Source organism: Bufo bufo, chromosome 3 (genome assembly GCF_905171765.1).
Source record: "Bufo bufo chromosome 3, aBufBuf1.1, whole genome shotgun sequence".
NCBI classification, from domain to species: Eukaryota; Metazoa; Chordata; class Amphibia; order Anura; family Bufonidae; genus Bufo; species Bufo bufo.
In genome coordinates this window covers 251,970-268,132 of record NC_053391.1, presented here as the reverse complement: position 1 = coordinate 268,132, position 16,163 = coordinate 251,970, and the positions used below count along the sequence as shown (strand labels likewise).

At 46.6% G+C, this 16,163-nt stretch overlaps 2 protein-coding genes across 4 annotated transcripts in view; one reads left to right on the top strand and one right to left on the bottom strand.

Annotated features, from left to right (window-relative positions):
* UBASH3A (ubiquitin associated and SH3 domain containing A) overlaps positions 1 to 16,163 on the bottom strand; it is a 698,439-nt gene that overhangs the window by 486,305 nt on the left and 195,971 nt on the right. The window lies entirely within an intron of this gene.
* Positions 511 to 893, top strand: LOC120994282 (histone H2B 1.1). Its single transcript, XM_040422724.1, has one exon. The coding sequence runs from the start codon at positions 511 to 513 to the stop codon at positions 889 to 891; it is 381 nt and encodes a 126-aa protein (XP_040278658.1). The 3' UTR covers positions 892 to 893.

Sequence of the window (16,163 nt, the reverse complement as noted above, 5' to 3'; positions counted from 1 at the left end):
TAGACGGAAGAGAGCTGCTAGCCCCGCCTCTCGACGCCCCGGCTCAGCTGAATGGATGGATGTAAGCCCCTCCCTTCTTGCTGCTCCGCCCCCCGGTTTAGCAGAATGGATGGATGTGAGCCCAACCCCTCCTGCTGCTCCTCCCCCTGGCTCATCTGAATGGATGGATGTGAGTTCTGCTCCGCCCCCCGGTTTAGCAGAATGGATGGCTATGAGCCCAGCCCCTCCTGCTGCTCCGCCCTCCAACTCAGCTCTATGAATGGATGTGAGCCCCTCCCTTCCTGTTGCTCCGCCCCCGGCTCTGCTGAATGGATGTGAGCCACGCCCCTCTATTTGCTCCGCCCCCGCTGGATGGATGTGAGGCTGCCAATTAGGAGAAGCGGAGACACCACGTGACCCTCTCCTCCAGTAGATCGGCGCGCAGTCAGCAGCAGCTCATTTGCATGGCCCGTGTATAAATACCGCCGCGGTGGCAGGAGGAGAACAGACGAGATTTTGTCCTCAGTCAGAATGCCCGAGCCAGCCAAGTCCGCCCCAGCGCCCAAGAAGGGCTCCAAGAAAGCCGTCACCAAGGTTCAGAAGAAGGACGGCAAGAAGCGGAGGAAGAGCAGGAAGGAGAGCTATGCCATCTACGTCTACAAGGTGCTGAAGCAGGTCCACCCCGACACCGGCATCTCCTCCAAGGCCATGGGCATCATGAACTCCTTCGTCAACGACATCTTCGAGCGCATCGCAGGGGAAGCCTCCCGCCTGGCTCACTACAACAAGCGCTCCACCATCACCTCCCGGGAGATCCAGACCGCCGTGCGCCTGCTGCTGCCCGGAGAGCTGGCCAAGCACGCCGTCTCCGAGGGCACCAAGGCCGTCACCAAGTACACCAGCGCCAAGTGAGCGCCGCCCCCCGCTCTCCGGACCCAAAGGCTCTTCTCAGAGCCCCCACCCTGTCTCCAGCGGAGCTGCTCCCGGGTCTCCCCGTTGTTCTCACAGTGGCTGCGGTTTTCCTCCCTGTCAGCTAGATGAGATGCGGTAACGCTATCGGAAGTTACAGTACAAGCTCCCCTCATCCTTCTCCTCCATGCCCGATCACTACTCCCATCATCCTCCTCAGTGTGGCGCTCCCTGGGGAGAGGCTGTGCGGCCGCTCAGTGCAGGAGGACGAGGCTCCTACGGGCACATAACGGCTGCGGGGTCCAGAGCTCTGCTATTGGCTGGGAGAGCTCAGCATCTCGTCGCTCATTTGAATTTCCCGCCTATAGTTGAGCTGCTGATTTACAGGTGGAGCCGGTCATGTGACCTGTACCAGCGCCGCTCATTGGCGGGACAGTTTCCGAGCACAGCTCGTCTCCCCTTCTGCGGTGGGGGGCGGGAGAAGGCGGCCACTGACTGGTTAATACTGAGCAGGCTTTGGGGGCGGAGCTACAGAACAAGTACGTTACAGTGATTGGCTGATCTCTGGCTTTTGAAATTCCCGCTCAATTACAGTGCGGTCAGAATCCAGCGGCCGTGGAGGAGCAGTCCATTACACACAGGGGACGAACCCTCTACAGCAGCAATGTCTGCCCGTTCTCGCAGCAGGTCAGGAGCGGCAAGTGCCCCTGTGTGTAATGGACTGCTCCTCCACGGCCGCTGGATTCTGACCGGACTGTAATTGAGCGGGAATTTCAAAAGCCAGAGATCAGCCAATCACTGTAAAGCACTTGTTCTATAGCTCCGCCCCCTTCTCCAGCTCTCTGCGCTGGTGTCCGGGGATAGAGCGCACTGCGGGGCTCACATCCAACCATTAGCAGATCACTACTGCCCTCATCCTCCTCACTGGCTGACCACTACTCCCCTCATTCTCCTCACTGTCTGATCACTACTCCCCCCATCCTTCTCTCTGGCCGATCACTACTCCCCTCATCCTCCCGATCAGTGGTCTATAATGAGGGAATAATCCGCCTCGGACATGAGGCTTCCATGTATTCACACAATGCGGCAGCTCCGTCCTAGAGAAGGTGGGGGCTCTGAGACGAGCGGGGGGCGGAGCAGGAGGAGGGGCGGGGCTCATAGCTATTCATTCAGATGAGCCGGGGGCGGAGCAGCAGGAGGGGCGGGGCTCACGGGCACATAACGGCTGCGGGGTCCAGAGCTCTGCTATTGGCTGGGAGAGCTCAGGATCTCGTCGCTCATTTGAATTTCCCGCCTATAGTTGAGCTGCTGAATTACAGGAGGAGCCGGTCATGTGACCTGTACCAGCGCCGCTCATTGGCGGGACGGATTAACCCCTCAGTCTCCGAGCACAGCTCGTCTCGTAGCTGCGGTGGAGAACACCCGGGGCTCGGGATAGATTATTGGGGGGTTTCTGTAATGTAGACCTCCGGCTGTACTGAGCACAGGGCGCCGCTGATCTCCTGATGTGTTAACCCCTCAGTGGAATTGTAGCTCCTCCCCGGGAAGATGTGGGCGGCTCTGAGAAGAGCCTTTGTGCTGTGAGGACGGAGGAGGAGGCGGCAGCATTAACCCCCGAAGCCGTAGAGAGTGCGGCCCTGGCGCTTGAGCGCGTAGACCACGTCCATGGCGGTGACGGTCTTCCTCTTGGCGTGCTCGGTGTAGGTGACGGCGTCCCGGATGACGTTCTCCAGGAAGACTTTCAGCACCCCGCGAGTCTCCTCATAGATGAGGCCGGAGATGCGCTTGACGCCTCCCCTGCGAGCTAGGCGGCGGATGGCAGGCTTGGTGATGCCCTGGATGTTATCACGGAGCACCTTCCTGTGCCGCTTGGCGCCGCCTTTCCCGAGCCCTTTCCCTCCTTTACCGCGACCAGACATCTTCTAGGTGTGAGGAGCAGAGAGCAGTGACTGCTCAGCCCAGAGCCCTCCTTTATATGGCGCATGGGCGGACCTGAAAGAGAACTGCACGGAGAGGAGGCGGCCTTTCTAGGGGCGGGGCTGTTCCTGAACTCCAGGCCCCGCCCTCCAGCTCTGATTGGCTGAGCTCAGAAGTGCTGGTGCTTTTCATTTTCCAGCCTCCATGTTACCAGCCTGTAAATTACATCATATCCTTCGCATTAAAATAAAGTCTCTATATTATATTATCAACCTCCACATTATATTACAGCCTCCATACTACCAGCCTCCACATTCTATTACAGCCTCTGCATTACATTATAGCCTCCACCTTATATTACAGCCTCCACATTACATCTATGTTTCTATTACAGCCTCCATATTACATTATATTCCTCCACATTATATTACAGCCTCCATATTACCAGCCTCTACATTACATTACAGCCTCCACATTACATTACAGCCTACACATTATATTCCAGCATTCACATGATATTACAGCCTCCATATTATATTATAGCTTTCACATTATATTATCAACCTCAACATCCTCCATATTTAAAGCCTCCATATTACATTATAGCCTCCACATTACATCACAGCCTCTATATTATCAACTTCAACATTATATTACAGCCTCCATATTTACAGCATCTTCATTATATTACAGCCTCCATATTAACAGCCTCCATATTACATCACAGCCTCCAAATTATATTATCAACCTCAACAACATATTACAGCCTCTACATTACATTATAGCCTCTGATAGGAATCTCAACGTCCCACTTGGTACCCCTGGCACCAAGCTTCTAGTATCGCTTTTCTTGGTTTGAGTCCTTTCTGACGTCAGGAGAGCGCTTCACTCAGTAGGTAACGAAAGACACAACAATGATGTACTGAATGAACACTCTGAGGTTTATTTCTAATGCACACAGGTTATATAGAGGGGGCTTTACCCTCTTAATTGGCATCATCGTATGTTATGTATTTAATCTATCATATTAACACGTTTCATTCTACAGTCAGAGAAATAGAAACAAAAACGGAACTTCCATATTAGGAGTATTGTCCGGGAGTAGTGCCAAAGAGATAAGATTCAGGGTTACAGAGAATAGAAACCTTACAGTATATTAGTTTCACAGCAATCAGAGTTAGTACCTAACATAGAAATGAAACTTCAGTAAAAGCAGAATTGGTTTTGACATAATAAAGAACATGGATTCCTTTCAAATCCCCTCTTAGAACCTTTAGTGGATCACACTACATGGTTCTTTCCTTTCTTGTCCTTTTTCTCTCTATATGATATTAGGTAATTCTTATCCCCATCTGGGCTTCGATCCTCCTGGGGTAGAGTAGTCTGATATAATGACATATTAGAGAGCCCTTTTTCTAGCATTCGTCTCACACAGGGAATAACACATAATGCTACTACACCTATTACTACAATTACTATTAGTAGGACAATCCCTAGTTACATGAGACCTTGTTTCCAACTTGTGAACCACCCAAAGTATTGATCCCATGGATCATTTATACCTGAGTTCTTTTTCAGTTCTACTGACAGATCTTCAAGCTTCTTTATAGCTATTGTGGCCTTACCAGTGGGGCCAGTATTATTTGGTATGTATGTGCAGCAGGAGGTTGGATCAGTCAATACTCGGCACACTCCGCCCTTCTCTGCGAGAATCATATCCAACACCATTCGATTCTGGGATGTCAGGATTGAGTCCGCTTGTAGTCCTTCTGCTACCCCTAGAAATGCATCTCTGGTATAGTTTACAAACCTTTGCTGATTGTAGTATATGTAACTTATCCAATCTGCATTTCTATTCACAGTAATGATGGGAAATATTGATTCAGATCCGGCGGCTACTTGATCTCTAGCTTTGAACTCATCTGGGACCCCTCTTGGAACACCTATTGCATCTATATACACATGGGGATCAAAACTTGAAAGGGGGGCGCTTCTTCTGTTTCTCTTTAGCACCCCTTTGTCTATAATATCTGATTCAGTGAAGATGTGCATGTTCATTATAGCTTTGGCAACCACACATTCACCTTTCCAGGCACCTTCCAGTCTGGATCTTATCTTTCCATCTCCACAGATCCAGTACACATCTCCTATGGAGTACACTTGGTTCTGAGTGAGGGATATGTTCAGATTGCTGTATTTGTGACAATAACCTTTGGTGAAATTCTGTACATTCCTCCCATGTGTACTCCCTTTGTAACATGTGTAGTTACCTGGATATACCTGGATACCTGCCCCTGGGCGAGGATTTTTTAACAACAGAGGGTATTTTGATTTCCATTCTGTACATGCACTGTGGTTATAAGACATATTAACAAAAAGAGTCAAAAAACATTCTTCAGCCCTTTCTGGTAACACTAGGGGTACGGTACCTAGGTGTACACTTTCTGGTAACACTAGAGGTACGGTACCTAGGTGTGGCTTGGCAGCACCGCATGTGTAACAGTTACTTTTATTCACAGAGGCTGCACTATACTTCATCCACTCCAGCCACAGATTAACATCAGAAAAACCCGTCCCCATGGCCAAAGTATCCTCATATGTGGGATTAGATATGGCCCTTGGGTTTTTTAGAGAAACTATATGTGGGGCTAGTGGGTTTTTGGGGACACCTGTGATGGGTTGGTATTCCTTAGACTTATACATATCTCTAAGTCTGAACATTTGTGTTACCTGAGAAGTCTCAGCTCCCCACATGTTATGGAAGTACCATCCTAATACATAATCTCCTTCATCATATTTACCAGGGTTGTCTATTGTCAATACAATCTTCATTTCCGCTGACCTTTTTTTGCAATGATACACTGAAGAGGTGTCCACATAACACGTCCCACTCTCAAGGAGGGTCATTCTAGTCAAAAGGGACTTAGAATTTTTATCCCTCCTTTTGAGGGCGCTTTCTGGTTTATATCCCCATTCTGTCCCTGTATTCCATCCCACTGATCCCCAGTATCCACAACCTTTTCCCCAGTATGAGTCTGTTACACATATATAGGCCTGTCCTTCTACATAGTTGTTGGAACAGTAGTTATAATATGAACATGTTTTCAAGATATCACAAAGGCAAAAGGTGTAGGTAGCTACGTGAGTGTTAGATGAATTATACCAAAAGGTGATGACGCCGCCCTTGCTAGTTGCGGCTACTTCTCCCTTACTACTAATTGGTAAAATCAACAAGATTATTGAAGCAATCTTAGTCAGTACATTCAACCATTTCCCAGAAAGGAGTGAGGAGCTCATCATGTTGGAGGTCAGGGCTGTCTGCCCCCGTTAGTACCTCTGGGCCTTGTTGGAGGTCAGGGCTGTCTGCCCCCGTTAGTACCTCTGGGCCTTGTTGGAGGTCAGGGCTGTCTGCCCCCGTTAGTACCTCTGGGCCTTGTTGGAGGTCAGGGCTGTCTGCTCCCGTTAGTACCTCTGGGCCTTGTTGGAGGTCAGGGCTGTCTGCCCCCGTTAGTACCTCTAGGCCTTGTTGGAGGTCAGGGCTGTCTGCCCCCGTTAGTACCTCTGGGCCTTGTTGGAGGTCAGGGCTGTCTGCTCCCGTTAGTACCTCTGGGCCTTGTTGGAGGTCAGGGCTGTCTGCCCTCGTTAGTACCTCTTGTCCTTCTTCAAGGCCAAGGCTGTCTGCCTCCGTTCCTGCCTCCTCTCTTTTTCTCACAAGCTTCACTCGGGTGGCGTGGATCCAAGTTGGAGATTGTTCAGTCAGCACAGCTGTTCTGGTCACTGCAACCACGGTAGTGGGTTGGCCATATGCGAAGTCACCTTGGGATTTTCCTTTCTTCAGTGTTTTGATCACTACCTCATCCCCCACCCTGTATGGGTGGGTGGGTTCCTGTGGAAGAGAGGGAGACTTACAAGCAACTTTTTTCTCAGTTTTATTAAGAACCTGTATCAATTTGGTGACATATTCTTCCCTTATTAAATCAAGATCACCTTCCTGCACTATCATTGGGCGTCTTGCCCAGGGGGTGGGGAAAGGCCTCCCCATGAGTATCTCGAATGGTGATAACCCTAACCTCTTATTAGGTGTCATCCTTATTTCTGCAAGTATTATGGGTAGGATCTCTTTCCATTTTTCAAAAGTACCTGCAGTGGCCTTCCTCAATTTATCTTTGATAGTCCTGTTCATGCGTTCCACAATGCCAGAACTTTGCGGGTGATATGGAATGTGAAATTTCCATTCTATATGTAGTAATTTAGCAATTTCCTTGTTGAGTTTGGAGGTGAATGCTGGCCCTTGGTCAGATTCAATCATCAGAGGGCATCCCCACCTAGGAATGATTTGTTGAGTAAGTATCCTTGCTGTTGTTTTAGCATCCTCTGATTTGGTGGGGAATACTTCAGGCCATCTGGAGAACATGTCAACAATCACAAAAGCATATTCCTGTCTACCATGAGTTTTGGGAATATGTGTGAAGTCTACCTGTAAATGGGTGAATGGAGTAGTGGGATAGTCAAGGTGTTGATGGACTACCTTCAAGGGGTTGTTGGGGTTGTTCCTCAAACATGTAATGCACCTGTGTACATATTCTGTTACTAACTTTTTGATGTCAGTAATGTAAAAATTTTGACTCAACAATGACTGAGTTGTCTGTATGCTGTTATGTCCTGCTCCATGGAAATGTGCTATGAAGATGGAAGCACTGTGTTGGGGAATGCATGGTCTCCCCTCTTTGCAGAGTAATTCTGTCTTAGAATTTTTCTGCAATACTGGATAACACCAGTCTTGCCGTTCCTGTTTAGTGGCGTATCTTTGAAGATCGGTAAGCATTTGTGACATCTCAAGGGTTGGAGGTGCCAAACATGGCATCTCCCAATGTTTACATGGACCTGAGGGGCTGTAGTCGGCCGCTCGTTTCGCCTCCCTATCTGCCAGCGCATTGCCCTGTGAGACATGATCCTTACCATTGGTGTGTGCCTTGCAGTGGATAATTGCCAATTGTGAAGGCAATCCGATGGCTTCAAGTAGATCTGCGACCAACTGTGAGTGTGAGATGCGTTTACCATCTGCTGCAGTGAAACCTCTTCTGTGCCAAATCATTCCATGATCCCACACTACCCCATGTGCGTACCTACTGTCAGTATAGATGGTGACTGGTTTTTCAGCATGTAGAATGCATGCCCTGGTAAGGGCAATGAGTTCAGCTGCCTGTGCAGACTGAAACTTTATGGGCTTTGCCTCTAGTACAACATCTGGGAGCATGACAATGGCGTAGCCTGTACAGTAACTGGTGTCATCTGGTCTGGTGCATGAACCGTCTACAAAAACCTCTGGAGCACCTATAATGGGTGTGGATGACAAATCATGTCTTGGAGAAGTATCGTGTTCCAGGACCTGTAAGAAATCATGTGTATCTGTGAGGAAATCTTCCTGTCCTTTAAGGCCTAAGAGAGCATTCAGTATTGGTGCTGGTCCTGAGGTGTGGGAAGCATACTTGATTTCGAGTGAAGGGTCACTGAGCAGTAGTACCTCATATCCTGAAAGCCTTTGTGCAGACATGTGTTGTGTGTGGATGCCCTTGAGTAGGCCTACAACATCATGTGTGGTGTGCAAAATGGTGTAATGTCCCATTGTAAAAGGAGTTGCCAACTCTACCATCATAGCACAGGCTGCAAGAGAACGCAGACATGCCGGCATCCCTTGGACAGAGGTGGGCATTACCTTCGAGAAAAATGCACATGGGCGCAACTTGCCTCCATGTCCTTGTGTCAGCACGCCCGCCATGGTTTTACAGTTTTGTCGTGCAAACATGTGGAAGGGCAGTTTGTAGTCAGGGAGGCCCAATCCTGGACTTGACATTAATGAACATTTCAGATAATCAAATGCATTGTACATTTCTGAAGACCATCTTATTAAATCAGGTTTGTCCTGCAGTGTTGCCTGTCTCAAGATATTATCATAGTAGGAACAGTCTGGGATCCATTGTCTGCAGTAGTTTATCATTCCAAGGAAGGATAGCATTTCCTTCTTGGAGTGCGGGGTGACCAATCCCGCTACAGACTGAACTCTCCCTGGACTGATCCTCCTTTCCCCCTTTGTCAGGACAAACCCCAAGTATTCGACTTGCTGTTTACGCCATTGCATTTTCCCTAATGACACTTTGTGTCCACATTCAAACAACCATTGTAACAGTGATATACCATCCTCAATGTTGGCCTCCACTGACATACTGCACAACAGTAAATCATCCACGTATTGCAACAACACGGAACCTTGGGGGGGGTGCCATGGTTTTAAAGTCATTTGGAGGACAATGCTGAACACTACAGGTGAATCAGCATATCCCTGCGGCATTCTTGCCCAGGTTAGTTGTCGCCCCTCGAAGGAAAAAGCAAAAAGTAGTCTGGTCTTCTTGTCAACTAGGATAGAAAAGAATGCATTTTTCAGATCTATCACACTGAACCAAACAGCGTCCGCTGGAATGGCAGATAGCAACTGAGTAATGTCAGGTACAATAGGGGCTATAGGCACAATGATGTTGTTGATTTCCCTTAAATCCTGCACAAAGCGAATTGAACCATCTGCTTTTGCCACAGGATTTATGGGAGTGCTGAAGGGTGAAATCACCTCTTCCAGGATGCCTTCCTTTAAAAACTCTTCGATCATTGGCCTCAAGCCCTCAATTTTTTCTGTGGACAACGGGTACTGTTTCTGGAACACTGAGAGGACACCTGATATCACAGTAGCCTTGTAAGGTGTGCAATCTATGAACCCCGTGTCATATTCATTTGAAGACCATAATGCAGGGTTGATGTTGTTGAGTTCTGGGTGGTCCTGTATGTTTGCAAGAATCAGTGGCACTGGTGTAGAGATTGGAATGAGATCTGAGTGTACTCTTATGCCCTGATTTTTGGCTGACACTTGTAAATCAAGCTTAATGAACAAATCTCTCCCTAACAGGCTGACAGGGCAATCTGGTATAATGCTGAAGGCATGGTCTGTGATGTACTCCTTGTCCATGGTCTCAAGTGGTAGTGAGTCAGTTTTGAAAGTTTTTGTTAAAACCCCATTAATTCCCATAGAGGGCTCAGATTTTCTCAATGGTCCCTTGTATAAATCTTTACTTAACACACTTGAAGTTGCACCGCTATCTACCATGAATCCTACTCTTCTTCCTCCCACTCTCAGTAGAATAACAGGTGTGTCTTTCCAGTGTGTGGTGACCTGTGTGAAAATCGGGGTACCTCCCTCCGGGCAGCATCAGTATGATTGTTGTTGCTGATTCCAATCAATGGGGAATCTTGGTTGTTGGCCTGTTTGTTGGGGTCTTTGTTGAGGAAGGTTAAAAGACTGTGTATTTGTGTCTGGTACCTGACTTTGACCCTGTCTACCCCGGTGCCTCCTGGGCTGTGTACACTGTCTTGCCCAATGTCCTTCTTTCCCACAGTTATAACAACAGTTATTTTGTATCTGACCTTGTGGGTGTCCTTGCTGCCACTGTGTGTTCTGGTTGTAACTAGTATGTCCTCCTCTCCTCCTTCCTCTGCCCCCTCCCCTGTTGTTGGCATAGGCATGTGTGGGTGTGATTTTTCTGATTTCGAAACATCCTGCTGATTCCTTTTCATAAAGGTGTTTTTCAAAAGTGACAGTATCATCTGAGGTCCATGAGGATACACCTTCTTTCACTGGAAGGGTTAATTTGTCTGACAGATTGTTAATGAATGTGGAGATGATCAGGCTGTCGTTCTGGAGGGTAGGGAGTCCTGCCTCCAGTCTCCAACAGTCCATGAATCTCTTCCAAAACTCAGTAACAGACTCTGTGGGCTTTTGTTTACAAGCTACAGCAATAGGCAGAGATGATTTTTGTTTGAATACCTTATTCATATGATCCTCAACTTGGGTCCAAATCTTCTTCATTCCTTCTTCTGTATTGCATATGTACCGGCTGGCATCAACAGTTCCATCTACTAGTGTAGAAATGTATGGGACTTCATCCCAATCCCAAGCAGTATGTGTCCCTATGATGCCATCTATTATGAGCCTTAAATCTTCTTGTGTACAATTTCTGCCTTTACAAGCCTTTTTAAGATAGGTGATGGTTCCCAAAGGAGCCACTGTGGGTTTGGGGCAGTGTTTGATAATTTTATTAAGGTCCTCGATGTCCATGGGTTTCTTCATTAAGTGTTCTCCTATTGTTATGAAGGGTGCACTGAGTTCTACCTGTTCTTCTTTAGCTTCTATTCCCTTGCTGCGTGTGTGGTACTTATATTGTTCTGCAGCTTTCTGTTGTTTTTGACTGTATTTTGTTTTCTCTAGGTCGTCATGGACCTGCATAAATGTAGCACCTATATCTTCGTCCTGTATCTCCTGCATGCTTGGACATATGTGTACAGGGTTTAGTGTGAGATGGGGTGCAGGGGCGGACGGGACAGTGTAAGGTGGTGGGTTTGGCTTTTCAGACACGTCTTTTAATTCTGTTCTTTTCTCCATTTTATGTAACTGACTGTCATCTTTTGGAATCTTATTAGTTTTCCCTTTCTTCTTATTTGATGGTACATTGTACCAATGTGGGGCTATCTCCAACCATTGTTCACCCCCTTGTATCATGTAATCCATATTCCAGGACGGATCATGGTCAAAATGTGGCCATGCTTCTTTGTCTCCCAGACAAAGACCCTTTATCATGTCCATGTGGTACGGGCTATTATCGCCGTCCCTGGGAAAGGGGCTAGCAGCTTGCATGAACTCAGTCTATCCAGCTAAATTATCCACCCATGGGTTAACTAGGAAGTAATTTGTGGGACTACACCGTGCAACATAAACTTTGCATGTTTCTCCCGTCTCAGGTTTGGGATAATTGGTTTTAGACTCTTGTGACCCCATTCCGTCTGATATTTTAATGATGCTACTTTCCTAGGACTGGCTGCACTGAACCTTTAAGGCTCAGAGAAATTAATCCTGTCAACTAGGCAAAGGACTCAGGTCTGATCACAATATATCAGAGAGTTTCATCAAACATATAATTTGTTGCTTTGGTCTGCTGCTTGTGTTCACCTATCTGCTGGTTAACGGATTGCTCCCAGCCGGGGGTGGGGCGTATTGCAGACCTCCGCAACACAGTAAAACAACAATGCAATGTCCTTAAAACTCTATGCAAATAGTGAACTTCAGTCCGTACACTTACCACCCGGACATCAGTACCCTTATATCAACTCTAATAATCTTATACTTTAAAACAGCTTTAAAAAGTAAAGAGTCAAACCAAGCTCCGTCTTTGTCTCCCTGAGACAATATTATCTAGTGCGCACTATATTTTCTCTGAGTGATCCTCACGGCGGACTCCCGGAGTCCCCGGGTCACTCCCCCAGACTCCCGGCGTCTGTACCCTGTATCCCTGATACAGTAATTATACTAGAAGTTGTAGGTTCTACTTACTAGATCGGGACGTGGTCCTCGGATCGGCCAGAGGACAATAACAGATGCCTTCCTTACCGAACACGAGGAAAACCTTCCCGATCCCGGACGCGAGCCCCCAACTGATAGGAATCTCTTAGTCCCACTTGGTACCCCTGGCACCAAACTTCTAGTATCGGTTTCTTGGTTTGAGTCCCTTTCTGACGTCAGGAGAGCGCTTCACTCAGTAGGTAACGAAAGACACAACAATGATGTACTGAATGAACACTCTGAGGTTTATTTCTAATGCACACAGGTTATATAGAGGGGGCTTTACCCCCCTTATTAGCATCATCGTATGTTATGTATTTAATCTATCATATTAACACGTTTCATTCTGCAGTCAGAGAAATATAAACAAAAACGGAACTTCCATATTAGGAATAGTGTCCGGGAGTAGTGCCAAAGAGATAAGATTCAGGGTTACAGAGAATAGAAACCTTACAGTATATTAGTTTCACAGCAATCAGAGTTAGTACCTAACATAGAAATGAAACTTCAGTAAAAGCAGAATTGATTTTGACATAATAAAGAACATGGATTCCTTTCAGCCTCCACATTATATTACAGCCTAAATATTACCAGCCTCCACATTACATTACAGCCTGCATGCTACATTACCAGCCTCCACATTATATTACAGCCTCCGTATTACCGTCCTCTACATTACATCACATCCTAAAAATTACATTACAGCCTCCACATTACATCACATTATATTACAGCCTTAATATTACCAGCCTATGTATTACATTATAGCCTCCAAATTATATTACAGCCTCCATTTTACCAGCCTCAACATTACATCACAGCCTCCATAGTATATTGTCAACCTCAACAACATATTACGGCCTCTACATTACATTATAGCCTCCACATTATATTACAGCCTAAATATTGCCAGCCTCCATGTTACATTACCAGCCTCCACATTATATTACAGCCTCCGTATTACCGGCCTCCACATTATATTACAGACTCCATATTATCGTCCTCTAAATTACATCACATCCTAAACATTACATTACAGCCTCCACATTACATCACAGCCTCTACATTATATTACAGCCTCTATATTACCAGCCTCTGCATTACATTATAGCCTCCACATTACATTACAGCCTCCACATTACATCTATGTTTCTATTACAGCCTCCATATTACATTACCTTCCTCCACATTATATTACAGCCTCTACATTACATTACAGCCTCCATACTACCAGCCTCCACATTACAGGCTCCACATTATATTACAGCTTCCACATTATTTTCCAGCCTTCACATGATATTACAGCCTCTATATTACATTACAGCCTCCATATTATATTACAGCTTCCACATTATATTATCAACCTAAACATTATATTACAGCCTCCATATTTAAAGCCTCAACATTACATTATAGCCTCCACATTACATCACAGCCTTTATATTATCAACCTCAACATTATATTACAGCATCTACAGCATCTATATTATATTACAGGCTCCATATTAATGGCCTCAACATTACATCACAGCCTCCATAGTATATTGTCAACCTCAACAACATATTACGGCCTCTACATTACATTATAGCCTCCACATTATATTACAGCCTAAATATTGCCAGCCTCCATGTTACATTACCAGCCTCCACATTATATTACAGCCTCCGTATTACCGGCCTCCACATTATATTACAGACTCCATATTATCGTCCTCTAAATTACATCACATCCTAAACATTACATTACAGCCTCCACATTACATCACAGCCTCTACATTATATTACAGCCTCTATATTACCAGCCTCTGCATTACATTATAGCCTCCACATTACATTACAGCCTCCACATTACATCTATGTTTCTATTACAGCCTCCATATTACATTACCTTCCTCCACATTATATTACAGCCTCTACATTACATTACAGCCTCCATACTACCAGCCTCCACATTACAGGCTCCACATTATATTACAGCTTCCACATTATTTTCCAGCCTTCACATGATATTACAGCCTCTATATTACATTACAGCCTCCATATTATATTACAGCTTCCACATTATATTATCAACCTAAACATTATATTACAGCCTCCATATTTAAAGCCTCAACATTACATTATAGCCTCCACATTACATCACAGCCTTTATATTATCAACCTCAACATTATATTACAGCATCTACAGCATCTATATTATATTACAGGCTCCATATTAATGGCCTCCACATTACATCACAGCCTCCATATTATATTATCAACCTCAACAACATATTACAGCCTCTACATTACATTATAGCCTCCACATTATATTACAGCCTAAATATTACCAGCCTCCACATTACATTACAGCCTCCATGTTACATTACCGGTTTCCATATTATATTACAGCCTCCGTATTACCGGCCTCTACATTACAGTCTCCATGTTACATTACCGGCCTCCACATTATATTACAGACTCCATATTACCGTCCTCTACATTACATCACATCCTAAACATTACATTACAGCCTCCATACTACCAGCCTCCACATTACATCACAGCCTCTACATTATATTACAGCCCTCATATTTCCAGCCTATGCATTATATTACAGCCTCTACATTACATCACAGCCTCCATAGTATATTATCAACCTCAACAACATATTACAGCCTCTACATTACATTATAGCCTCCACATTATATCACAGCCTCTATATTACCAGCCTCCATGTTACATCACCGGCCTCCACATTATCGACCTCTACATTACAGCCTCCATGTTACATCACCGGCCTCCACATTATATTACAGCCTCCGTATTACCGGCCTCTACATTACAGTCTCCATGTAATGCATATTTTGCCAATCCCCTGCCCATTGAGATGGGGGGTCACCGTTTGTGGCCTTCATCTACTGGAGGATGGCTGCCAGGGCGACGTTCCATGGCGCACATTCCTACCAGTGGTGGACAGATGTGGATTAGCGCGTGCGCCGCCGGTGGAGGACCCCGTGCTGCCTATTGAGGAGGAGGCTGAGTTGTCTCTTTACGGCATTATTGGAGGACGATGCCTTCTGTGTCTGTAGAGGCTGCAGTCTGTAAGGCTAGCCCACGGCGCTGACCTCTAGAAGTCCTCCTCCAACAGAACGGTCCCCTGATATCCCCGCACCAGTAGTATGGGAAGCAGACAAAGCCGCGGCCAGAGGATAGCTGATCTCCATAGGCAGAGAGACTGTCAGATCCCAGCAGTCCAGCAGGAGACCCACCGTCCCTGGCGGCAGCCTCCACCGCTCACAGCTGCCCCGCTGCCATTCTGCTGCAATCTCTACGTCTGTGAAGCCTTCCTTCTCTGCTCATGGAGACAAAGCATCAGAAGCCGCGAGCCGCGCAGTGATGAGCGAGCGCTCGGCCGAGTAGCGCCATGCTCCAGTCTCCTCCCCGCACGTCTGGCGCCTTCTTAGCAGCCAATAACCATGCAGGTAAGTATCGCCATCGGCCATGTTCTCTCCTGGCATCACAGTGATTGGCTGGCCGGAGCGCGTCCTGCTATATGGCCCCCGGTCACGGGGTCGGCTCATTGCCGGTCAGGGAGATCGGGGTCGCACATTACTCTTCTCAGGACCTTTCAAAGACCCAAAAGTCCTTTTAATTGGCAGCAATTTCAAGGGCAGATTTGCACTTTTTATATATTTCTAATTGACACAAACCCCTCTCCATTGTCTCTCCTACTAGAAGGCGTCTGACTTCTGCCGTCTGTGCAGCACCTTCTGTGTATCCGGCAGAGAGCGGAAGAAGAGCCCTGAAAACAGCCGGTTGTGCCCCAGAATCTGACCACATTGCTGCTGTCAGCTGTTTAACCCATTCATCTCCGTGCTCTGCATTAGAATACCGTCTGAGCGCTTCAGGCCATATATTGGGAGAAAGTGAGGATCAG

Bases quoted from the DNA above. Each gene is read 5' to 3' on its own strand.
- LOC120994282 (XM_040422724.1), top strand. From the start codon at position 511: ATGCCCGAGCCAGCCAAGTCCGCCCCAGCGCCCAAGAAGGGCTCCAAG.